This window comes from Cuculus canorus, chromosome 1, assembly GCF_017976375.1.
Source record: "Cuculus canorus isolate bCucCan1 chromosome 1, bCucCan1.pri, whole genome shotgun sequence".
NCBI lineage: Eukaryota > Metazoa > Chordata > Aves > Cuculiformes > Cuculidae > Cuculus > Cuculus canorus.
This window is the reverse complement of record NC_071401.1, coordinates 63,595,921-63,622,327: the sequence shown is the minus strand read 5'-3', so window position 1 is coordinate 63,622,327 and position 26,407 is coordinate 63,595,921. Positions and strand designations below refer to the sequence as shown.

Sequence of the window (26,407 nt, the reverse complement as noted above, 5' to 3'; positions counted from 1 at the left end):
CAGAGCTCAATCTTATTGCCAATAAAATAAAAAGCAGAACCTCTAAGACAAAAGGAGCCAGATTAATACTTCATGAAATATTATATATAAACTGTGTTACATGTGAGCTACTTGGAACAGGCCAACACAGAAAAGAAGGTACTTAGTATAAATACACACCGAGAGAAAAACTACAACGTTAGCGTAAAAGATCACACTGCATTTTCACCTTGGAGATTAAGATTTCCAGTAGCTCTGTTCCTTTCACAACAAATAACTCACACAGGGCTCGAGCAGCGTGGCATTACAAGAATAATCTTTATAGATGGATCAGCTGTCTCAAACAATTTTTCTAACATTTCAAGAACAAGTAGAACATCTCAGAATTCTCGTGATTCCAACAGTTTTGCTGAAACGAGCATGGGTTATTTTTCTCCAATATTTAAGATTTCTACAATGTTTCTCTCAGGTAATATTTTCCTTTTTCTTAGCAGACAGAAGTAGCTGTCAAGGTCACATTGCCACAAATATGTCATAAATACTGGGGTCTTTGGGGCAAATAGGTCTGGGTAATAAATTCTAAATAACAATTCCCTTTTCTTCTGAAGTTATAGTATGTTTTTCTTTATGCCTAAATATGAAAAATCTGTAACTCCTCTTCAGAACTTCCTATTTTTCACATCCAGGCGAAGGCAACTGTCCAGGAAGAAAAGGAAAAAGAAAGAAGTACACAGTTCTGCGGCTTCTCCCCACCACAAGACCTGGAGCGAGTCTGTGTGCTTGCATCAAGCTACAGATTTTTATACCAATTTCCCTCTTTAAAACAGTCCATAAAAACTTTTCAGTATAACACAATTTAGTTCAGATGAACAGATTTATCTATGTCATCTCATACAAATGAAGTTTTAAATACCCAGACATAGCGCAAAACCCACTCACCTAAGTGAAGGCATTAAAAGCACATCTATTCAGATTGTTTTAAGACAACACAGCCTGGAATTAGCAAGGCACTGTTGTAACTTGGTTAAAGCATATTCTTAAACTAGTCCTGAGCACAAACACAAAAAAACTCTCAGCACATATGGCTAGATGAAGACTTACATGACAGAAAGTGTTAAAGCCAAATTTGTAATAATCTTCCACCATGTTGGCACAGAACAATTTGGTTCTGTCAGGATATGTTGGCATGTGGCAGTGTTGTATAAAGATACCTGAGTTACCTGCCACAACTGCGCCAGCACGTCATTGTACCTAAGATAATTAGTCACACTTTTCAACAGCATTACTTAGTCAAAGCCCTACATTACTGCCCCTTCCAGTCTAAACTGGTTTGGTATCTCCACACTGCACTGCAGTACACTGCATAAAAAGAGTGAGATATTAAAGGAACTTCTGGATAACTCTTCAACAGAAATATCAGTTTGTTTTTTTAATTAAGGTACCTTGATCCTTATTTCTTTTTCAGAAATCTTCTTTTGCTTCTCTACTTCTTTTCTTTTACGTCTTTCTTCTTCTCTGCGCTTCCTCTTCTCTTCCTCCCGCAGGCGCTTCTTCTCCAATTCTCTCCGCCTTCGTTCTTCTCTTTTTTCTTCTCGTATTCTCTGAAGAGTTCAAAATGACTAGTTGTAAATTGTCCAACAGAAAACCATGTGAAACATAAATGTTGAACTTCAGGCAAAAGTCTGAACGTACCTGCTTTTCTAATTTTCTATTTTTAATATATTCCAAAAGAGGTGTTGTTCTTCTAGCTAAAACACAAAAAATTTGTGATACAGTGTTCAACTCCTAAAATACGTACTCATTTCTTTACTTCAGTACTAACTCTTTTTTTTCTAGCTTTAGCTGCAAGGGAGCAAAATAATTAATAACTCTATTTGTTTTAGATATTTTTTTAAGGCATGCCCATCATTCTGGTTTAGAAACACTTGGTTGCTTTTTTTGCTCTTAAGGTTAGAAACAACAGGGGTATGTTGCATGACTATTTTATGTTTAATTAAAATCCTGTCTCTTCAGTTCAGAGAATGTTTTTTTTTCTCTTACTCATCAAATCGCTATTCACCAAAAAGGAAACTTGTTCAGAATCTACTCTTACACCTTAATTTTATACATCAAAACCTAGCTATATTGCTGTTTATATACAGACCACATTACTGCAATCTCACACAGCATTTCGCAATCCCAGCTTTCAAAGTACGTGATGAAGGAAACTTTTTCATTCTCATACAACATTTCCCTTTAACTACCATTTAGCATTCACTTCTCCATGGGAAAACGGGATGAATAAGAGATAACCGACTTGTCCCAGGTTACACAGCAAAGCATCAGGAGGTTCAATAAAACTCTGGCATCCCAACAAACAAATAAAATGCCTCATCTACAAGATCACACAGCCTTCTCATGTTGCAGAGCTGTCTGCACTCTGAAATCTAGCCTAAGCCACCTGCCTGAACCATCTCCAGATTCTACAATAACTTGGGAGGCCATAATTGAATTCAGTCTTATGCATAGCATTCTTGACTATCAGTTCTGAATTCAAGCTTGAACTCATACCTGTGAGTAGTTACAACAAATTCTGTCAGTCTTAGATGTCCCAGGAGAGAGTTACAGAAAATATTTACTACTAGAAAGAATTTACAATTATTTAGAGGACTCTTCACCAAACCAGAAGAAAACTTCACTACTGGAACACATGGCAGGATTTTGAAGAAACAATACATTGAAAATAAAAATAATTAAATTTAAAATGTCATAGCTGAAATCTAGACACAATTTATATCCCAAAAATATCTGAATGGTTTTGTTTTCAACGTCTATAAATATCTTGCTAGCAAACCATTTGTTAATGACAAAACCTCATTACACAGTTATGAATAGGAAGGCTTGATAGGATTCAATTTTTGTTTTTAGCAAATATCACTGGTCAAAAGCAACAACCAAAAAAGACTATTGATTTGTCACCTTCCTCCCTCTATCTCTAGACTTCCCATGCTGTCATCTTTCTCCTCTACTTTTTATCACATTTTAGGTACCCAGAACCCTCCCTACCATCTCTCCTCTTCCCTAAGTTCCTCTGTCTGAGCAATGTCTGCCTCTGGGCACTTTCACATGCTGAAAAAGTCCATAAATGCTAACTGGAGGGTCTGAGGAGAGGAAAACCCGCACTGGGAGTCCAGAACTCGACACTAGTCATGACTAAGCCTGTGGTGTAAGAGGCTTAATCAGAAATTATAACCGGAAGTTCAAGGAAGAGAGGCAAAACGATCAAAAGAGGAGGGCAAAAAAGAATGTTTGTCAAACTTGAATCTTACCCCTCTTATTTCTGAGCCTTGCTGCAAATAAAAATCTAAGAGGTTCTTCTTAAAACATTTAATACATTTTAATAGAAAATAAATCGCAAAATGAAGCCCGTAACTTTTATGTTTTATCTTGCTCTTTCCAAACAAGCCAGAAGAATGAGCTTACCTTCACCTTGTTACAGAGCAAATCTGTTTTATATTTCTGTCACACTGAAACTGAAGAGCTAACATATCTGACGTGATGCATAAAACATCCTGGTTTGCGGTAACACTACCTGGAGAAATGCTACGAATGTGAAGCCCAATTTTCCCAACAAAGTCCTGGCAGTGTCTTTCATTGACTTCAGTAGGAGAAACACCTTTGAAACCGTATAGAAACTAAACCCTTACATAATTTTGCCATCGTGCTGTCCACTGAGGTGATCATTTCTATATTGATAGTCATTGTTTTGATTAGCAGAAAAAAATAGAGCAACTAATTTGATTTCCTGTGATGTAACAGAACTAAAAAATCAAAACTCTTGATATAAAGCTGTCTTCAGCCAACACTGTTTACTCTGAAATCTGCAACTCTCAAGGCTAATAATTTTCATTGATAGTTAGAATATTTTAAAATTAATAAATCTTTCTTGAAATTGTAAACTGCCTTAGAATTTTTTTGACTGCTTTTACTCTGCTGTCAAATATTAGGAAAGATTTGGGGTAGATAAAAATTTTTGGGAAACCTCCCTACCTAGAAAAGCAACAAACAAGTTTTTCTGGTAACAGAATCATCCAAATGCCCATCCTTACAACATTTTTCTTTCCTCTAAATTGTTTAAGTTCCAAATCATAGAATCACAGAATCATAGAATAATTTGGGTTGGAAGGGACCTTAAAGATCATCTAGTTTCAACCCCCCCCTTGCCACTTAACAATTTATGCATATGAATGATAATTAATGCCACTGTATAGAAACACTTGTCACAGGCAAAGATAAACAGACAAACAGCATTAAACAAACAAAGTGGCTGCTTTTACACTGCAAAGAAATAAAAGCAAAGGCAATTTTCATTTTTCTACTGGACTGTCACACCTAAGGAAAGAGTAAGTGTTCTGCATGTTATGAAATATACCACATCAATATTCCATGTCATCCTGAAAGCTGAATACTGGCACTGAAGTTTTCAGTGTTGGTCTTACTATGGATTTGCCCAGAGACTGTGAAAGTCATGCTGCATGCACGCAAAAATCAAAAGCATTTCCTTACTTTCAAAGCTTTTGCAGATCCTGACAGTGAAAACAAAGAGAGATCATTTCATGTTTCTCAATAAAAGCAGCTAATATCAGGTACCAATTGTTAAGTATTCAACTATTTTATCTTTTAAAAAGAAATCTTCTGTCTTTTAACACATCTGTAAGTATTCCGAAGTATTAAGGACTTTTTTGTAAGCCACTGTGCATGCAAAACTTCCAGTGAAGTCAAAAAATTCCATGGATTTTAAAAGAACAGATGAGGTGTTTCCTGTCATTACTTGGCTGGGTAACAAAAATTTAAAGGCAATAATCGCAATCTCTGTCAGACCGAACAGGTCAGCTCTTGCAGGTAACATCACAAAGATATAAAAATGAGATACTTAAGCCTCAATAATAAGAAAAAACAGGAAAACAGACCAATGAGTTCCCTTGTTTTGGCCTCAATCTCTCCCAAAAGAATCTCAGGATTGGCACAGATTTTCTCTTCATCAGCACAATAACTCTCTAAAAATTTCCTATATTCTGGATCTGTGAAGAAAAATTTTTGAATTAATACTCTGCAATGTGTGACAGAAATGGAATCTATTTTCCACTGCAACTTCAAGAAAATATGTTTACCATCTTCAATGCTCCCAGCTTTGGCATCTTTCTTCTTCAGCTTCTTCTTTGAAATCTTCTGGAATGGAGCAAATTCAACCACCGCAGGATACTCCAGACCTTAAAAGAGATCAATGCTTAATTTTTGGAGTGGGGGAGTAACATTCCTTATATCCAAGTAAGATCAAGTCTTGAAACTTGTGTTGGGCAGTCTTACTTGAACGCAAAGGTGGATGTTTCTGCAACCCCATCCTAGACTTCTAATGAAAAATTAACGTAGCAGTATTTTAGATTCAAAACAAAACACATTTATATTTTAATTATATGTGTAAACATTAAATATTTTTTGGACATGCTAACAAAGACTGTCAAAATGAAGATGACTATGTTGCACAATAAAACACTTGCATTGTCATTTATAATTCCCTTTTAATTGTTCACAGATATTCATCAATTAGAATTACCTAAAATCTCAGCCTTACAAGTGAATAAGTACCACTACAAAACTGATCTGAAACAATTCAGTTGCCTCTGTAAAGTTTTGTCGCCAAAAAGCTTTAAAAAATATAAATGCTGGGTTACACACAATCAGAAAACATACCACCTTCTTTTAGAATCAAAATTGTAAAACTCAACATGTAGAGTTGTGAGACTTCTTTTTTTACAATGAACTACAGAACTTCTTGCCTGCGTTTACTGGCATAGATCCTTTGTTTTGAATTCTGCCTTAAATACTGGATTCTTCTTTGGAATGGAAACAGAACTGTGAGTAGCTTTTGAATTTTGCCTGGTTTCCACTCATAGCAGGTTCAAGATTACACATTGCTTAAGTCCACTGAAAACTTGGCTTAAATCTGCTGGAATATTTATTCACTTTATTGAACTCAGTAATCTTTGTTTTAATTTTACCCTCGTAAATGCAATGGCCATAGGGCACTTCTCAGCAAAATTTATAATCTATCTTTGAACAATCATGCCAAACTGGCCAGCTGCGTCCAAGCTCAGTTTTGTAATGCACAGAATAGTCTGGCTTCAGTTCAGCATAACACCAAAGAAGATGCTTAATTTAGACAAAGTGAAGTCTTGGCAGAATTATAAATACGATATTTCTAGTTTATAATCTAAAACAACCCAGATTTTTCTGAGAAAATTGAAAGAAAATATTGCAGATTAGAAAATCCTGGCATCTATTGGGTAGGAGCTACCCTGCCTCCTACGTTACAACAGTATTTGAAATCTAGGAATGAGACACTGTGAGGAATGTATTGTTCTTGATCTCTACGAAAATCCATCCAAATCTGACTAAGTTAGAAGCCTATAAAATATCTCAAGTAGATATTACTTTGGCAGACAGCTTTTATAGAGATCAACTCTCCACTACAAGTGGGCAGGACTACTTGTCACAGCATACCCACAACACTGAGTGTACAGAACGGGCAATGTTCAAAGAAACCCACAAATTTAAGTCTGTTTTATACAATCTGTGCATTTTTTTACAGAAGGTATGAGACAAGCAACTGCTAAAGGGAAAGCACCATTTCTTGGCTATGACAGTTTCGTGCTACTGTAGGAGACCTGGATTAATCCACATCTACACCACAGTTCTTGAAACCTGAGCAAACTTTTGTAGACTAACATTTTAAAGACGGCTACTAATTTTGTTGCTCTTTTTCTTGGAACTCAACTCATCAGCAAATGCTCTATCCAGCCAAACCATACATGTCTCAAATTGGGCAACCAAAATGATGAGGAATAGGTTTCATCTTGCTTATTCAAAATGGGAGTCAGCAGCATAACTTTATCTCACAGAAGCACACCGAAGATGTAACAATTCATGCTTGCAATGTGTTCAGTTACTGTTGTGATGAATTATGAAGCTTTCAGGAGACAACTAATAGGATCTTGATAGTGTGTAGCTCGAGGTACAAGAATGCAGTTAAAGCATGCACACCACACAGAGAAGCAATACTGCATGGACAAATATAATTGGTATTTCATTATTTTCTAAGTGCTAGATTTTAATATATATTTATTTAACTAACTGTATACTGAGGAAAAAAAATTAGGAAAAATGAAACGAATTCATGTTCTAAAATGGTATATGTATATACACACATTTAATATTTTACGAATAGTCCAACCTTTATTATCAATGAAGACATAGCCATCAAAGCGATCTCTAAAAAGAAGGATGTCCTCAGGGTTTCTAAAGTTAATGTATGCTCTTGAGTAGAGATGAGGATAAAGGCTGCAACAAGAAACAATTTCATTTTCTGTTATTTACTATTCTGTTCAGGACTAGAAAGAAGCAAAACTAGAAGGACCACGCTGCAACTCTCATCTTTTTTTGGGAAATGGCTACCTCAAACACACATATGAAAGACTTTACATATGCATATCTAATTATATATACAACAAAAACTGAACAACTGAATTTCTGCATGTAAAAATGAAATCTACTTCAAAGTGAGACAAATATTTCTAGTTTGTTTTGCCTCCCTAAATTGCAGCACATACACTTCCATTTTGCAGCATCAAAGCTTTAAGTCCAATATTTCATGATCTACGATATGACTAATAGCAGTGCTTTTTGGGAACTTCTTGGGCATGCTGAGAAAGTCTTCTGTTGCTGAAAAAGCAGAAGGGGAGCAAAAGCCTCCCAGTGAATCCCCCATTGCCATGCTGTCATTGGAATTACAGAGATTTCCACCTTTAAGAAAGATTAAACAACTCAATACTTGGCAACATGATACTCTGAATTATGTACAAATGAATAAATGCTATTTGACAGGTATGTGCATCAATATATATGCAATGTCTAGCTGTGAAGAACAATAAATGTGAAAATACAAAGCACTTCTAGCAAAACAAGGAACAGATACTTACATAAATAATTTTTCAAGAATTTATTTGCACAGACCCCACTCCAGGAGTAAATGTTTAATGTGCCTGACAAAAAATGTCAGGGATGGCACCCAAAAGCAATGAAGCTGAGGTAATTTAATGAATTACCACCCACCAGGTAAGTTATTTTGAGTCATGGCAGGTACATGCTTTAAACCCCTGCAACTGTGATATGAAACAGTTTAGCTTAAACTGCATTCAACAATGGTTGTGTATTACACCAGGTTTCAGAACAAGTCTGAACACAAGCCTGTAGCTTAAAAATACCTACGTTCATAACATTATTGCCACACACGGCCTGCCTTCAGAGTCAGATTTCACGATGAGTGAGAAAGAGCAAAAGTGTGGGTTGGCTTACAGGATCCACACACATGGCAGGTCAGAGCAACACAGTTACTACAAAACAAGTAATTTTTTGTTTTTCAAATGTGCATCCATACGGATTCCACCTTGGGTGTTAGAAGGTGAGCAGTGCTCAGTAAATAACCAATGATTTTGTAAACTCGGCAAACCTGTGTTTGATATTGTAGCCAGGAGAAATGTTTAATGAAGAAACAAAAGGGCTTTTCTTCATGCAGATAGTTTTGCATGTTTCTTCAGCACACGGAGAATAAATGTCTAGGTCTAAAGAAGAGCTACTTCATCCATATATTCTCACTATAGTTTTATATTCTAGGATGGAAATAGCATTGAATGAACTGTAAGCAGGTCATCACAACGATTCCTGCTATGGCACAGCTAGGGCTATGCTGCTGACACAAAGCAGTGCTGAAAGATGCTACAGGCATGGCATGCTCTGTCACAGCCTACATCGATGCCACACAGGTACAGATTGCTCCAGACAGTCTGACCAAGCGAGCAATGGTGACACATGGCTGTGTTGTCTCATGGGCTTCTACAAACCCTGCAAAGTCCTCTGTGATCTCCTCTTGCAAACCTCCAGTCTGAAGACGCAACAAAAGGTTATCTTGAGGGTGGCTGTGGAGCCACCACCAAGACACAAAGCAGATGAAACAAACTAGCTTCCTTCTCACAGGTTTCAAAGCAAGAAAGATGAAATGCAACACTTACCATAATTAAATATAGTTAAAAAAAATCTTTAAAAAAGGCCTACATGTATATGTAAAGGAGGAAACTTCATAGTGGCACTCCATAACTGTGCTGGAAGAAACACCTCTGTGCTGCCTAATGGCTTGAACAGTGAGGAAGTCTCTTTTGACAGCTGGTGGTCCCCAGGAAGCAGCACAGTTCCTTCCATGTTAACAGGACTACTCTTATGTTTCATGTTCTTTGATGTTTAAACTAAATGAGACCAGATATTAGAGACTGATATGATTATACGCTTGAAGTGCTGAAGCTTCACAAGACAAAAACAAGTGTATTGAGAAAGCATTAGTTTTCAGCCCAGTTATTATCTGAGATTGAGAAACTGAGTTTAAGTTCCTAGTCTAAACAACTACCTTCCATGTTTTAACCATCTTCAGCTTTTGTATAATATTTAAACTTCCAATAGCTCAAAGACTAGGATTCAGACAAGTGTCCCAGCCATTACATTATTGTGACATTTCTTCTTTGTCTCAGTGCACAGCAAAGAGCTTCATTGTAGAGCTGGTTTTTTTTTAATGCCATAACTTAGAAGATCATGGTGGGGCATATAATCACCATGAATCAGAACTGAAAACACATTTATTCCTTTCTTCTTTCTTTTTACTTGTACATCAATGTCGTGTTTCATCTGCTTTGGCAACAAAAACCTTTCCTGGTGCATAACAGTATTTTTCTAACATTTTCAGCTTAGACTTATCAGAGTATCTTTTGAAATAGAGAAACATTCGATGATTACTAAGCATTTATTAGAAAGAAAAAAATGAATCTGAAATGTATAAACAGGACTCTGGAAAGCAGCTATTTAAAATTTACCTTGCAAATAAAGGACCCAATGTTGTTGCTGAATTTTATTAACATTTTCAAGAACTTCATTCACATCAGCAGAAACATGAAAATATAAAAGCATGCGTGTGCACAGTAGGATATTGTTGTGCACAGCGGCACAATAAAATAGGATTGTCTGCCCATCATTGTTGCTATATATCAGGGTAGAAGGTTGTAGAAACACAAATAATACAACGCTTAGCAATTACATGTTCCTTCCCTAATGGATCCACTTCTACAAATAAAGAGTTGTTTCTCATACAAGAAACATAAGAGCAAATTAGATGTCAGAGTGCATAGTGTATAACTGCCTGATGATCAAGTGATTCAGACCCTGGTCTTAGCTTTCTGGCCAACTAAGTGAGCAAGTGTACCAAAAAAATAAAATGCATAAAATTCACTTTCTAAACGGCAAGCTAACTGAATGTAGCAAATAGGAAACACTTCGCACTGACTTGCATAAGAAATAGTGTCTCTTACTCTGAGTTTCAGACACCTGACTTCCAGCTGCAGCTCCCATACCTTCACCCACCCCAGATTCTCTTTTCACCTGTCCCCTGAAAACCCACCAGTCTGACAGCACAGCAATGAACGCTCAGGACTTCACAGGGACTCTGTAGCCAATAACCTCTTCCTAGGAAAAACCAGTCCTGCTCTACTTTCATACTTTATATTCAGCAGTTATTGGATGAAATACAGCTTTTGCTTTTTAGGATTTTGCCTTCCAGCTGAGTCCTCCAGAAGCATCACCAGACTCTGTGCGCCTCCTTCTTTTTTAGAGTATCTACAGCATAGATTTCATTTGGGGTTTGAAACTCAGTTTTGAGGTTGCATGGTTAGTTTTATAATCAGACAGCTGGTTCTATTTTGCCATATGTTTGCTGTCTGGAATGCTGCTTTCCATCATATCATGTTTTGGACAGATGCACTGCACATGATGTTGCCACCCCTGGGATATCATTTCGAGTAACCTCTGTGGAAATAACCCAGATGAGTCTGACTATATACTTCAGTTTCTTTGTTTTCTGCTGTGAATTCAAGAGTATCAAAACTTTTAGGTTATGTGTATGTCTACAATACTTAGTCTATCATCTCTTTAAACCCTTAGTTAGATAGTAATTTTAATAACGAACACATTCAAATAGTTTACTTCTGCAAAGTAGCTTTTAACACAGTAGTGTAAAAACTGTTACACAGGAACGCAATTTTAAATACTTATCTACAATATAACAATATAAACAGCAACATGTAAAATACATACATCTCTAACTCTAAACTCCTCCATGTACTCATGTATCTCATAATTTCTGACCAAACGGATAACTCATCATTGACATTGTCATGCCAAGGTAAAATCCACTGGTCTTCACCCTCTTGTCTCTCAGCTTCAGTGGTCACTGACATAGTGGATGGAACCAGCATAATTAAATTAACTTCGCCTTTCCTTTTTACAGATAGAAAAGAGCACAATTTGCCCAGCAGTGGAGAAGCAGAAAGACTATGCAGTTGTAATGACAGACTTGTCACCCACTCTACCCAGAATACAGTAGCTAGCAGTGGTTTTGCTGAAGTTGTAAAGATGTTGTCCCATTAGAGCTGCAATTCCTCAGTGCACACAGCCATTAACTGCATACAGTCAATGCTAGTTGCCTACAATAATCTTGAGCAGAAGGTTGGCAAGAAGTTATGAAGGGCAGTGGAGCAGTGTTGTTTGCAACAAGTTTAATCACCCACCATGATATGTAGCATGGCATCGACTATTTCATTGGCTTTCACATAAGCAAAGCTCTCATTCAGAAGTCTCTGCTTTTGTAACCTCACATTCCTATTGAGGAGTCCTAGCAGCCACGGAGGGGTACCTACATTTCTGCATGGCTTGAGCTCAATCACCTGACTCAAGTTTTAGAAGACTCAGAAACAAGTTTCACACAGACAAAAAAACAGTAACTGGAAAAAACAGTCAATACATGGAGTCTGAAAACAAGACAGACTGTCAGGAAGGCAGCCTTTATTACCAGCAAACATCCCTAAAGTCACAGAAACACTGTTTTGTTTGTGTGTTGATGTTAATGTACAAGAGAGAATAAATGTAATGTAGTGAATCAGATGAATCTGAAAAAAACCCAAATGAAACACAATTCAACAGTCACTTTCTGAAATAATTTTACTGAAATGCATGTAACTGAAAAAGCGTTATACATTAATGACATTGCTTAATCAAATGAAATTTTAAAGTTTTATAGCTTGCCTATGATAACAACCCAGCGTAAACATAAAAAGAAACTTTAAGCTGCAAAAACGGTGAAATTGGAGGCAGTAATGCATATCTGCAAAAGCACAGAGCAGGACTGCAACTGTTTGTTTTGTCCTTTAGGGTGAGATGAGCTCAGAAATAAGATGTACAAACAGCTACAGACATAACTCTTCAGTCCTCTCTCCGACAGCAACTGGTAGAGGGTGCTTAGGGAAAATTTATTAAAAAGGAGAAAACTATACACCGACACCTTCCTCAGTATGTAAGTTCAGCTACTTGCAGTCTAGGGACAGCATAATACACAACTTGTATCCTTGTATTTAATAGGTAACTATTTGTCTAAATAAGTACTTGTCTAACCACTCCTGAACCATTTTCTACCTCCACTACTTCTGGCATCAATTTCTGACAAGGAGTTTTATGGTTTAAAAGGGTTGCATTAAAAAAGAAGTTTGTACTCTGCAGCTGAAGAAGTCTGAATGAGCTCTTAGTTATCTAGAATTACACAGGATGGGGTTAAACTGAGACATTGCAGCTCTTAAGGCAAATTTGTTTCCTTCTGCATCAAGACATACTGCTCTGTATGCAGTATGCCCTTCTCTCTTTCCAACAGATCCTCCTCACCAAGTAGCTTCTCCAAAGTGTTCGGTAACATGTTAGGTAATGTGAAATTTGCTTTTTATACTCCTAAGCTTTTCTTATCACTGAATTCTCTGGATTATTGCCACTATACATGCGGTACAAGACCCAGAAAAAAAGCTCATCAGGGAAAGACAGAGGGCACTGTAGGCAGAACACAACCCCTTTGTCCTGTAGTTCTTGTCAGCTGGAATGGCGTGGAGACATAGCCGAAGAGTTTTCCAAAATACTGTGAACTGCGCATAATGTGACAGATTACTGCAAACAAATTTTCCAAACATGTCTTCATCTTTGTATGAGATCGAACTACTGTGTCATATATACAATCTAACAAACTTTTTTGCATATACATATGTTCTGCCCCAGCTATGCGAAAGTACATGAGAAATAGCACAGCAGGAGAGAAAACCCACAGTATATTTAATTGGGATACTGACATAGATGCAATTAAGTGAATGGACAGCAAGAATTTTGAGTACTTCAAATTTCATCACATAAAAGTAGAGGGAAAATGAAATCATATGTACAACTGTTGTCAGTGCCTTCTCTTTTCTAAGATGGCTGACTCTCTAAACTCTTATGCCAACAATTGTTCTGGAAAATTAGTACTGCAATTTTTTAACAGGTATTTGTGCAGCTCAACACACTGAAGACAGAGACAGTATTCCTGAATATTTGGGTTGTCGTTGATATTTTCCCCTTATCGAACCAAGAGCTGGGATAGAAGCATTTGAGACCCATTTGGAAATATGCTGATGAAGTTCACAAAATAAACATAAGTAACTACAAAGACGTTCAATCAGACTAAATATTCCTTTTTCCAAACTCCACATCCTCTGTGGTTCTACCAGAAAAGCTGAAGCACCTACTATTTTGTTGCTGCATGTATGTGTAACTACCTAGTCAGGTCACTGCCATCAAGTTTCTTTCTGACTGTGGAAGTGACTCTGAGAGAATCTATACAATCAGAGTTAACCATCTAATAACACAGTGGTGGCAAGAAGTGGCAGCATCCTTTCAAATAAAACCAGCCCAGGAACCAGACTGTTCCAAGTGCAATTTGTCACTACCAATTCCCTACAAAAGAAAGGCCATCTGCTCTGGGTGGGATACTCTAACTTTAAAAGCTGATCAGCAGTACACAGCCAGAGTCTCTCTGCAGCCAATGGAAATAATCTGGTGCCTGTGTAGGGTGATTCATCGCACACTAAGATAGGCAAAGATGGGCACGATGGATCTTTACTTTAGTTTTTCAGATCACATGCAGTACACATGGTATTTTGTTTATTTTAGTGGTCAACTTCCTTCTCTTCTGGAAATTGTTTTGTTCAAACGGAATCATATTTTACCACTGTGATACCGAGTAAATTGTATAAATATACTTGTAAATCTGAATTAATTAGATTAACAGCTATTTTTTTCAGTTTTGCATGAGACATAAATTAATATGACTGGATTATTTGAAAAACTGTGTGAAATAAATACAAAAACATGTAAACAAACAAAGAAAGCTAAACTTAAACAGCACTCATTAAGAAAATTCTATGATGTGTGCTCTAGGTTGAATCTTACTCATGACCAATAAAAGTCTGTTGCATTTTACCAGTGAAGCTTAAAAGAAACATCAAGGTTTCAAATCAAATTATGCCCTATTCATACACAAAAGTCTTCCAGTTTAAAACCACCAACGTAAAAGAAAAAAAAGCACACGATTGCATTGTCTCTGCATATGTATCCAGCTATTCACAAATGCTTTAAATAATTAACAAAATGGGGAAAAAAATGTGATTTGCTATGTCCAAAATACCTACTTAGGTTTGAAGCACCCGAAATCCTGCACAAACAGCTCATCCTCACCTGGGATCAGCAGTGCAAAACTCAAAATAATCATAGGCAGGTAGAGGATGTAGCTGTTCCTCCAGTTGCTCCTTAGTTAGGCAAGGAGGAAGCCGTCGAATAACCACCTGTATACGTAAAAGAAAACGGAGATTTATCTTTTATCTAAACACTGTAGAAAGAGACGAAATAAATCATGCTACTCATCTTCAAAAGCGCTTCCTCCAACTGAGAAATTCACTTGGAGCATGGGCCTCCTAGTGATTTACCTTCTTGGACTTGCTGACAGATGGAACCATTTCTCTATCTCAGCTTCTGCTAATACTGTAAAACTGTAGGGTAACTGAAATATTCTGATGAAGAGCTTGAAAACCACTGCAGTTCAGCCAACGAAAAGAGATGTTAAAAACCGATCAAAAAAATAGATACTGGCTACACAACATTTTCACAGTATCGCTTTTTAAAATGATATTAAAAAAAAATTGTGAGAATCAGCCCTGTGGACATAAAGGCAAACGAAGGAGGAGAAGAGATGTCCCAGGTGCCGGAGCAGAGATACCCCTGGTGAAGGCCACGGGGCACTAGACTGTCCCATAGAGGACCATCTTGGAGAAAATATCCTCCTGCAGCCCATGGGGGACCCCATGTTAGAGTAGGTGGAGTGAAGGTGACCTGAAAGGAACTGCAGCCTGTGGAAAGCCCATGCTGGAGCAGGTCTTCTGGCAGGACCTGCAGCCTGGGGAGAGGAGCCCAAGCCGGGGCAAGTTTATCCTGAAGGACTGCAGCCCATGCAGAAGACACCTGCTGCAGCAGTTCATGAACAACTGCAGCATTTGGAAGGGACCCTGTGCTGGGGCAGGGGAAGAGCTGTGAGGCGGAAGGAGCAGTGGAGAGGAGCTGTTGTGTCCTATCTGCAAACTCCAATTTCCATCCCGCTGTGTGCTTGGGGGCAGGGAAGGGAGGAGGGTGGGAATGTGTTTTAATCTTTGTTTCTCATCATTCTACTCTTATATCTTTCAATAACAATCAAGTAAATTAATTTTCTCCAAGTTGCATCTGTTTTGTCAGCCTACAACTTATTTCATCTCATTTTCTCCCTGTCCTGCTGAGGAAAGGAATCGGAGAGCAGCTGGGTGGGGGTCTGGCAGCCACCCAATGTCAACCCACCACACTCTAGTTCCATTTCTTCCCCACATCTGAATTTAACTTAAAGATACAATGATTTTCAGAGGGGACCTTATCAGTGCTTATAAGTATCTAAAGAGCAAGTGTCAAGAGGATGAGGCCAGACTCTTCCCAATGGTGCCAGCAACAGGACAAGGGGCAATGGGCACAAACTGGAATACAGGAAGTTCCACCTGAAAAACATCTTTACTGTGAGGGTGACAAGCACCGGAACAGGCTGCCCAGGGAGGCTGGGGGGTCTTCCTTCTCTGGGGATATTCAAAACCTGCCTGGATGCATTTCTCTGTAACCTGCTCTAGGAGAATCTGCTTTAGCAGGGAGGTTGGACTGGATGATCTCCAGAGGTTCCTTCCAACTCCAAGCATTCTGTGATTCAGTTTTCCAATTTAGAAAATGAGAATAAATCAGATCTCACAGCATTCTATATAAAGTATTCTTCAAAAAGTGCTTAAATAGGGTCAGGGAGAGAGAAGTGCTTTGCCACAGCAATAGCCACTCCAGGTCTCTGAAACATGAAAGGTGGAATTCCATGCAAATTTGCAGGGCTGCTGCTGGGGAATCCCAAAATACCCAAGTGAATAAACACCCACGTTCTGCAGATGAAGAAACATCCATCTGAACACCTGAGAGTCCTGGAATTACTCTCAGTCTCTCACACAAGGCCTACCCTCACCATGCTCCTCACTGCAATCTTCTTCAGATCACAGAATCCTAGCACGCCGGGTTGGAAGGGACCTCAGGGATCATCTGGTCTGACTTTTTTAGGCGATACACAGGTTCAATGAGATGGCCCAGCATCCTACCGAGCCAAGCTTTCCAAGTGACCAATGCAGAGAAATCCACCGCTTCCCTGGGGAGATTATTCCAATGTTTAACTGCTCTCATGGTGAAAAAATTCCTTTTGGAATCCAACTGGAACCTCTCCAGGAGCAACTTATATCCATTAACCCTTGCCTTTCCCACTCAACCTCTTGTTAAAAAGGGGTTCTCCACCCTCTTGGCAGATGCCCTTTATGTAGCGGTACAGAGTAACAAGGTCTCCCTTGAGCCTTCTCCCTCTCACGCCTGAACTAAACCCATCACTCTCAGTCTTACATCACAGGGAAGCTTTCCTAGACCTCCCAGACACAAGTGCTCCTCACCTCCCACCCAACTCTCAAGTGATAGGGGACAGGAGAAGGGGGAATGGCCTCAAGCGGCACCAGCGCAGGTTCAGACTGGATATCAGATAGAAATTTTTCACAGAAAGGGTCATGGGGCACTGGCAGAGGCTCCCGGGGCCGGAGGGGGTGAGGTTGAGTCACCATCCCTGGAGGTATTTAAAAGACAGGTAGACAAGGTGCTCAGCGACATGGTTTAGTGGCAGATAGAATCATAGAATCACCAGGTTGGAAAGGACGCACTAGATCATCTAGTCCAACCATTCCTAACACTCCCATAACCCATGTCCCTAAGCACTTCATCCACCCGTTCCTTAAACGCCTCCAGGGAAGGTGACTCGAACACCTCCCTGGGCAGCCTCTGCCAGTGCCCGATGACTCCGTGAAATTTTTTTTTCTGATATCCAGCCCGAACCTCCCCTGGTGGAGCTTCAGGCCATTCCCCCTTGTCCTGTCCCCTGTCACTTGGGAGAAGAGCCCAGCTCCCTCCCCTCTACAATATCCTTTCAGGTAGTTGTAGAGAGTAATAAGGTCTCCCCTCAGCCTCCTCTTCTCCAGGCTAAACAACCCCAGCTCTCTCAGCCGCTCCTCATAAGACTTGTTCTCCAGCCCCTCACCAGCTTCGTTGCTCTTCTCTGGACACACTCCAGAGCCTCAACATCCTTCTTGTGGTGAGGGGTCCAGAACTGAACACACTACTCAAAGTGGAATGGTTAGATTCCACTCCAGGTGGAATGGAAGATAGGAACGGTTGGACTTGATGATCCAAAAGGTCTTTTCCAACCTCGTGATTCTATGGATTCTATGATGTCCTCATGGGAGCCCCTCCCCAATCCTTCCCTGCGCTCGCGCCCCCTCTCCTCCCCGCTCCCCCCGCCCTTCCCTCGCCCCCCGTCCCCTCCCCGCTCCGCTGCCGCCGCTCGCGCCCCCCTTCGCCCCTCACTTTGCTCAGCACCGCCTTTTTCTCCTCCCGCGGTCTCGGCGGCGGCGCCGCGGGCGGGTTGGCCGGAGCATCCGTGTCGCGGTGCGGCGACTCCCGCCGCAGCGGGATATCCATCAGCCACTTCTCGCGGCCGCCACCTCCTCCCCGCATCAGCCCCAGCCCGGCCTCCCGCTCCCACCGCAGGCGGGCCCGGCCCCGCGGGGTCTCGCGAGAACTCGGGGGCGGCCCCACGTGCTCCGCGGCAGCGAGACCCGGTGTGAGGCTGAGAGAGGGAAGCCATCCACTTCGCTAGAGGGCCATTGCCATCGGTCCTGTGCGGCTGGACCAGAGCTGCGGCAGGGAGGATTTCCCGCTGACATGCACAGGGATAAATTCTCCCAGAAATCTATTACTTTGCAAGGACAAATTTTAATCATAGAATAGTTTGGGTTGGAAGGGACCTTAAAGATGATCCCATTCCAACCCCCCTGGTATGGGCAGGGAAACCTCCCACCAGACCAGGCTGCCCAAAGCAGAGGTGATTCTGCCCCTCTATTCCTCTTATTCCAGTGGTGTCCCCTGGGGCTCAGTGCTGACCTGTTCCTTTATCAATGACCTGGATGAGGGGATGGAGTGCACCCTAAGTAAGTTTGTGGATGACACTAAGCTGGGTGGAAGCGTGGATCTGATGGAGGGTAGGGAGGCTCTGCAAAGGGATCTGAACAGGCTGGACCACTGGGCAGAGGCCAATGGGATGAGGTTTAACAGGACCAAATGCCGGGTCCTGCACTTGGGGCACAACAACCCTATGCAGCGCTACAGACTGGGGGAAGAGTGGCTGGAGAGCTGCACGGAAGAGAAGGACCTGGGGGTGCTGGTTGACAGCCGACTGAACATGAGCCAGCAGTGTGCCCAGGTGGCCAAGAAGGCCAATGGCATCTTGGCTTGTATCAGAAACAGCGTTCCCAGCAGGTCCAGGGAGGTTATTCTGGTCCTGTACTCGGCACTGGTGAGACCGCACCTTGAATACTGTCTTCAGTTCTGGGCCCCTCACCACAAGAAGGATGTTGAGGCTCTGGAGTGTGTCCAGAGAAGAGCAACGAAGCTGGTGAAGGGGCTGGAGAACAAGTCTTATGAGGAGCGGCTGAGGGAAGTGGGGTGTTTAGCCTTGAGAAGAGGAGGCTGAGGGGAGACCTTATTGCTCTCTACAACTACCTGAAAGGAGGTTGTAGAGAGGAGGGAGCTGGTCTCTTCTCCCAAGTGACAGAGGACAGGACAAGGGGGAATGGCCTGAAGCTCCACCAGGGGAGGTTCAGCTTGGACATCAGAAAAAAATTGCCACAGAAAGGGTCATTGGGTAGTGGCAGAGGCTGCCCAGGGAGGTGTTTGAGTCTCCACCCCTGGAGGTATTTAAAAGACCGGTAGATGAGGTGCTCAGGGACATGGTTTAGTGGTCGATAGGAATTGTTAGACTTGATGATCCAAGAGATCTTTTCCAAAGTAGTGATTCTATGATTCTCTTTGGAGACCTCACCTGGAGTACTGTGTCCAGTTCTGGAATCCTCAACATGAGAAGGATGTAGAGCTGTTGGAACAGGTCTAGAGGAGGGCTACAAGAATGATCAAAGGGCTGGAGCAACTCCCATACGACAATAGGCTGAGAGATTTGGCGTTGTTCAGCCTGGAGAAGGCTCCAAGGAGATCTTATAGTGACCTTCCAGTACCTGAAGGGGCTACAGGAAAGCTGGGGAGGGACTGTTCACAAAGGCTTGTAGTGATAGGATGAGGGACAATGGGTATAAACTGGAGAGAGGCAGATTTAGACTAGACATAAGGAAGAATTTCTTCACACTGAGAGTGGTGAGGCACTGGCACAGGTTGCCCAGGGAAGCTGTGTATGCCCCATCCCTGGAGGTGTTCAAGGCCAGGTTGGATGGAACCTAGGGCAGCCTGGTCTAGTGGGAGGTGTCCCTGCCCATGGCAGGGAGGTTAGAACTGGATGATCTTTAAGGTCCCTTCCAACCCAAACCATTCTATGACTCTATGTAGATAAATTGAGGTGATTACAAAAAGTAATTTTGTGCTATTTGAGGTTAGAAGTAGAAAAGACAATACTATTTGTATTTGGAAAGGGAAGAATTATGTAAGATAATTGAAGAATGCTATTGGGAGACATGAAAAAGCCAACTGCTTCACTTCCCACCCTTTTCCATCTCTCCCAAACCATTCCATGATTCTATAAATAGAGCAGCCCTCAGGAGAAGGACTGGGAGATGCTGGTGAATTGGAAGCTCAGCATGAGCCAGCAATGTGCACTCAGCCCAGAAAGCCAACTCTATCCTGGGCTTCATCAATAGAACCGCCTTGGATTTTAAAGTGCAGGTGCATCTAGAACTTGAATTCATACACAGACATTGGAAAACAGCCAATATTCAAGATTCAGACAATGTATGTGGCCTACATTGATGCACAGATGTCTTTCCCTGATGCAAATAGGGACTCATGAGCACACTCTTAGGAGAAAAGGCAAAAATGAAGATATAATAAGTCAGAGCAAACAAGTTTGTTGGAGGAGCACAACAAGCAAACAAAGTAGCAAAACAGTGGAAGAAGGAAAATTAGCATTTTGACTCACTAGCAGATATCTTAGATTGGCTAATAAAAGTCCTTGAGTAAATGAGTTGCATCAGAAGGAGTGGGACCAGCAGGTCAAGGGAGGTGATTTTCCCCCTCTCCTCTCCTGAGACCTCACCTGGAGTACTGCATTCCGTCCTAGAGTCATCAGAACAGAAAGTACACGGATCTGTTAGACTGAATCCAGAGGAGGCCACAAAGATGATCAGAGGGCTGGAGGACTTCCCTTACCAGGACAGGCTGAGAAAGTTGGGCTTGTTTAGCCTAGAGGAGACCTAGTGAATGCAGTGATAGGATGAGGGGTAACAGTTTTAGTTGAAAAGAGGTGAGATTTAGATGACGTATTAGGAAGAATTTTTTCCTGTGAGGGTGGTGAGGCACTGGAGCAGGCTGCCCAGAGAAGTCGTGGAAACAACATCCCTAGAGGTGTTGAAGGCCAGGTTGGATGAGGCTGTGAGCAACCTGATCCAGTAGGAGGTGTCCCTGCCCACAGCAGGGGGGCTGGAACTGGATGATACTTTAAGGCCCCTTACAACCCAACCCATTCCATGATTCCTTAGGATCCAGAACATAGCCCCTGAGAACTCAATTAGCTGTGAGACTGACATAGTGGAGTGAGAAATAATAATTTGTATTATCCAGTGTATGCAAAACTACACAAAATTTAAAAAAAAAAAGTCAGTCAAGTTCACAGTATCAGCCCATTCTTTGACATCCATTCATCAGCAAAATTAAAAGGAAACAAGGATCATTTTAAATTTAAAAGGACCATTAATCAAGAAAGATGGACTACTGCAAACAAAAATGATAGCAGGGTTTCAATACAAGAACTTTGATTCATCCCTTGTCTCTTCTTATTTACATTAAGTACTGAAAAAGGGTATAGGATATATTTCATAAATCACATTAATATGTCAGATTTTTCTATATCTTGCCCCAATAAATTGGATGAAAATCATACCACAATAACCAAACATACATTTTATGCTAAAAGTGTACTTGAAAATACATGTTTAAATATTAACACAAATGTATCTGAGATACAGTGTAGAAATTAGATTTTTAAACAAATTATTTTATTTTGCTGATGAAAACAAAAATATTTTTTGTATTCCATGAAAAGTCTTTGTCTACAGAAAACCTGCTTGTTCTTCAGTTCTGAAGTACTTCATAGTAAAGTCTGCACTGGTAAAATTAAGGAAATCTATTCTAAACATTAAAAGCCAAAACTTGGGTGTAAGTCAAAGAAGAAAAATTACAACAGCTTGTAGCATTAGCTTTTTAATTTTAAGCCCCACACAGTGACAGATGTGGAACAGGCAAGAGGGGAAGGGGGAAAAATTTACGCAAAATACGTTCAACGTGCATGCTAGGGAGGCAGTTAGGTCTGTCCTGCTTAATGGATGGACAAATCGCTGCTGCTGTTTCAGAGGCATAGGCTTGCTTTCCAATTTTCAGTGAAACCAGTGACATTTAAAAATACCACACTGTATAGACTTGTAAAAACTGTGTATGTGCATTATTCAGTTAATCCTGACGAAACAATTGTGTGTAAAGAGAATGACTCCAGTCATTCTCCAGTAGTAGTCTGTGGCTTACAACTAATTATAACACTAATTGCAGATAAGACCAATCTATCTTAATGTTTGTGCCATTCGTGTTTGTTGTCGAGTCAGCTTACCAAAACCAGTTCTTAAATGATCTTTCAGTAATGCAAAATAGAACAATAAAAAACTGAAATTAGTAACTAGGAGAAAGTATAACAAAGGAACACACTTTGTCATCAACTTAACTTTTGCCAAATAGAGTCAAAGGATGTAAAACCATTGAAATTGCTCTTTAAAGGAATACATATTTATAAAGTAGTAAGTATAAAACAACATGAATTTTTTTTGTCTATTTATTAAGAAAGCATTCCTCACAGACAAGATGAAAACTCAGAAGCCACGATAACACTATATTAGACTGACTATTCAATTTAACAACTTTGTAAACAGTTCCATGTCAAGTACTATTTTAAACCTTCACAGTCTTACTGATGGCAGACACATGGATCAGTAAACAGCTTTTTAAAAAAAAAGTGAATTTATTTTTTACTTCATCATGTATGATTAACTTTGTAGAAATAGTCTGTCATGTATACTTTTTAACCAACCTTAAGGCAAGCATTATTTCTCTGGTGTTAAGTACAGAGTAGCAGTTTGAATTCATATAAAAATAGCAAATTCTTGGAAGTATAACACCATAACAAATATGGTAAAAGAAACGTATTACACTTAGACAAAATGAGCTCTCTACCAGCATTTATGGTCACGTACTATGGTCCGACATTGAAGTTTCTAACATCATATCACTTTCATTCATTTCGATCTCAAATGTTTCTTCCAGTGGACGACTGGTATCTGCACTTTTTGTTTCCTGTGGCGTCTCTAATGTTACTATGCCACTTTCATCCACAGTTTGTCTTTCTATGTTGAATGCTATGAAGTCCCAGGGAGGTGACATTATATTCTTTAATATCTTCATTGTGTGGACATCAAAGTCATAACATCTTAATTTGTCTTTGATGTCTGTTCCTAGGAAAACAATCAAACTGTTAGTTTATTCCAAATAAACACTCCCCCCTCAGGGCATCTCAAAGAGACTAACATCCAGAAATGATTATAATTCTCTTGCTTACACACTGTCAGGGAGCTGTCAAGGCTTAATGACTCAATTTGAATAGAGTTGTTCTGAAAAAATCCAGCAGCCTTTCTGAAAGAGGCACAATACCCGAAGTACAACTCGTATTCAAAAGTCTGTTCTGAGAGGTAATTGCCAATTCCCTCCCCAACTCTTAAGAGGCTTTTGTTGTTAAGTTATGCACAGCATGGTTTCAATTAATGCATCTCTCACAGCTGCATGGTTCTTCCAGATGTGTTAAGTGACTATATATGGAGCAAGACAATATTGAGGAGAAACATCTGCTTCAATTGTGTGAAATATCTACAGAAAAAGCCACAGAGCACACAGATGGCTTTTACTGGCTTCAACCTCATTAACATGTTTGACAGGACATCAACTGTGCTCATTACAGATAAATCAGTAAGTTCAAAGAAGCAGAAATACGTTGCTATAAAGTTTTTTAGTGGGGCAGAAAGCTTTCATAAAATATTTGAAACTATAGCAATATAATGTTTTACTGCTATGAAGCACTTTTTTTTAACCATCTGTAAAGCTGCATTTTTGAAGGCAGAAGAATTTATCCTGTCTCCACAGAGCAGAGTTTTGACATGGTGAAAATGCCTTGCTCATCTCTCTCTACAGAAGTATTAGTGCTCTGATTTTCTAATTCCATATTTCTATTTATATTTTTCTCCCATGCCTTTTGGTTTCTAAGCTGCCACAGATCAATGTTTTCTACAAAAGAAACCATCACCACCTCCAGCAGCAAAGTGTTTCTTCATACTGGTAAGAATTTATTGTCGTGATGCTTACAAAAACTACTGGTCATCTGCAATTGCTGATTAGTGTTTCAAAAAAACCCACCGAGAACCGAAAAAACCCCATACTCTGTAAGTTCTCTAGGTCATAGCAGACAGTCTTTCTTGATGTAAGATTAAGACTCTTCTCAAAAGACTTGATGACTTTAAGAGTCACAGCGAAAGACTTACCAATGTAGGCGTCAGAATCACCGATATACATCTCTATGCAATGTCCAAGCATTGTGACTGAAAATGTGTCATCCCTCCTAAGACCAAGGGCCTATTGAAAAACACACAGTAAAAAGTATTCAGTAGCAAATGAAGTAAGTTATATCTTAAGTCCCCAACAGTTCCAAGTTTGTTGTTTTGTTGCTTGACAATGCTATCGGAGCACAGTCCTCATGGTAAAAGCGAAACGCTGCACAACCAAGATAATATCATCATGTGAACTGACTGAAGTAGTAAACAAGCAAAGCACAAAACCAAAACCAGACAAGGACAGGTACACAATCAATGACAAATCATAAAGTGTAACATATGTTGCATTTCATAGAACCATAGAATGGTTTGGATTGGAAGGGACCATGAAGGCCATCTAGTCCAACCCCCTGCAGTGAGCAGGGACATCTTCAACTCCATCAGGAGCTCAGAGCTCCATCCAACCTGACCTTGAATGTTTCCAGGGATGGGGCATCTACGACCCTCTCTGGGCAACCTGTTCCAGCATCCTCAGTGAAAAAAAACCTTACCCCTTATTCTATTACTACAGGCCCTGCTAAAAAGTTTTCCCCATCTTTCTTATAAGCCCCCTTTAAGTATTAAAAGGATGAAAAAGGTCTCCTTGGAGTCTTCTCCAAGCTCCAATAAAATCATTTTATGTACATAAAAGGTATATGCCAATTATGATATTCAATAACAAAGAAGAATCCAAGTACTAAGTTTCTCCAAGTGGCCATTTTTTCATAATCAATAGAAAACTTAGGTTGATTTATCAAAAAAATATAAGATTTTAAAACAAACACTCATTTGGAGGTTGGATAAAATGCTGGTTCTCTGTTCCAAAACCAAAATAGAATGAAACAGTAACAGAATTTGTGATCAGCCCTTTAACTTAAGCCAGTTACGTACCGTATGGAAATAGTCGATTGCGCTTTCAAAATTGCCCATTAGACTGTGTATGTACCCAATGGCAGAGTAGGTGGAAGCATTTTGAGGAATTAATACTAAAGCCTGGCGATGGTATTCCAGTGCTTCGTCATATTTCCTGTTAGGGTTAAATACAGAAGACCTATTAGGCAGCTTCAGTGTGAAAGGTGTTTTAATTGTATTTTAATGATATTTTCCTTAGCTCAGCGGCACACAGTCCTGCAAAAACCTAAAAATTATTGCTTCATACTTGGAACATAATAGAATGCACAAAAGACTGATAGTTATTGACAATTTTCTTCCTCAATGTAATTGAGAAATCATTGTTCCCCTTATGCAGCACAACAGCTGCCTGCAGCTAGGCTCCATTTGGTGATGATCTTAGCAATTTGGTATGGCAAATTAGTGTACATGTTTAATGCTGCTCACTGAAACAGTAGCTTTCTTTCTGTAGCTTTCATTTTCCTACTCAGGAAAGTGAAGGGATAGGAGACTAAATCACTTATTGTTCAAAGTGAGAAAAGCTCTCTGGGCAGAAATTTCACAGCCTTTAAGTCCTACCTACGCTGGTACTTTAGTCCCTTCTATTTTGATCCCTTCTCTACCAGAAAAGAAGGTTTACACAATATCCATAATTTCTTTCAAATGCCAGCCATCCTTTCTTTGAAAATTATCCATTAATTAGATGCTTATTGCATTAATTATTTTATAAAACAAGGATTAAATGTACATTATGGCATTACTGTGAGAAATTAAATTGTCACATTTGACATCCTAGTACCAAGTCATTAAAAATAAAGATAGCCATTGTCTATTCAGAAGACATCTTACTGTCTATAACCATTATGAAATGAAGCAAACAGCAACACAAGCTGAAGTTTTTAGTGGGCATTAAGTAAAAACTGAGGCAGAAAAATTACGCGATTGTTCGCTTGTTGCACAAAAGTTGAATTTTATTTTCGCTTCTAGTATTTATCTGTCCAATTAACCAGCACTGTATTTTAATATGCTGCTTTCACATTTCAACCATATAATGCTAGTGAGCAGACATATATCTGGTAAGTTTTTTCATAATACATGGTATTATGAACACTGTTAAAGTAGTTATTAGAGAGTTTTTTCCGTGGTCCAAGCATCAGTACAGCTGCCTAAATTCTCAACTTGATTTTCTTGAAAGATGGTTTACAAGGATGCAGAAATACACTAGGTTGGCTTTCTGAACC

The 26,407-nt window shown here is 39.9% G+C and overlaps 2 protein-coding genes across 3 annotated transcripts in view; both read right to left on the bottom strand.

The window, feature by feature from the left end:
• UPF3A (UPF3A regulator of nonsense mediated mRNA decay) overlaps window positions 1-20,706 on the bottom strand; it is a 29,309-nt gene extending 8,603 nt beyond the window's left edge. Inside the window, exons 1-8 of the mRNA XM_054059307.1 lie at window positions 20,693-20,706; window positions 17,962-18,223; window positions 14,695-14,801; window positions 7,250-7,356; window positions 5,130-5,228; window positions 4,929-5,039; window positions 1,672-1,727; window positions 1,422-1,580 (exon numbers count right to left, since the gene is read on the bottom strand). Of these exons, the coding sequence (XP_053915282.1) occupies window positions 1,422-1,580; window positions 1,672-1,727; window positions 4,929-5,039; window positions 5,130-5,228; window positions 7,250-7,356; window positions 14,695-14,801; window positions 17,962-18,223; window positions 20,693-20,706 (915 nt within the window). The remainder of the gene's footprint in view (window positions 1-1,421; window positions 1,581-1,671; window positions 1,728-4,928; window positions 5,040-5,129; window positions 5,229-7,249; window positions 7,357-14,694; window positions 14,802-17,961; window positions 18,224-20,692) is intronic.
• Window positions 20,707-21,282: 576 nt separating this feature from the next.
• CDC16 (cell division cycle 16) overlaps window positions 21,283-26,407 on the bottom strand; it is a 33,710-nt gene continuing 28,585 nt past the window's right edge. For both annotated transcript variants that reach the window (XM_009557889.2, XM_054084877.1), the window contains exons 16-18: window positions 25,167-25,302; window positions 24,228-24,318; window positions 21,283-23,150 (exon numbers count right to left, since the gene is read on the bottom strand). In XM_009557889.2, coding sequence (XP_009556184.2) covers window positions 22,885-23,150; window positions 24,228-24,318; window positions 25,167-25,302 — 493 coding nt within the window. In that variant the 3' untranslated portion in view covers window positions 21,283-22,884. The remainder of the gene's footprint in view (window positions 23,151-24,227; window positions 24,319-25,166; window positions 25,303-26,407) is intronic.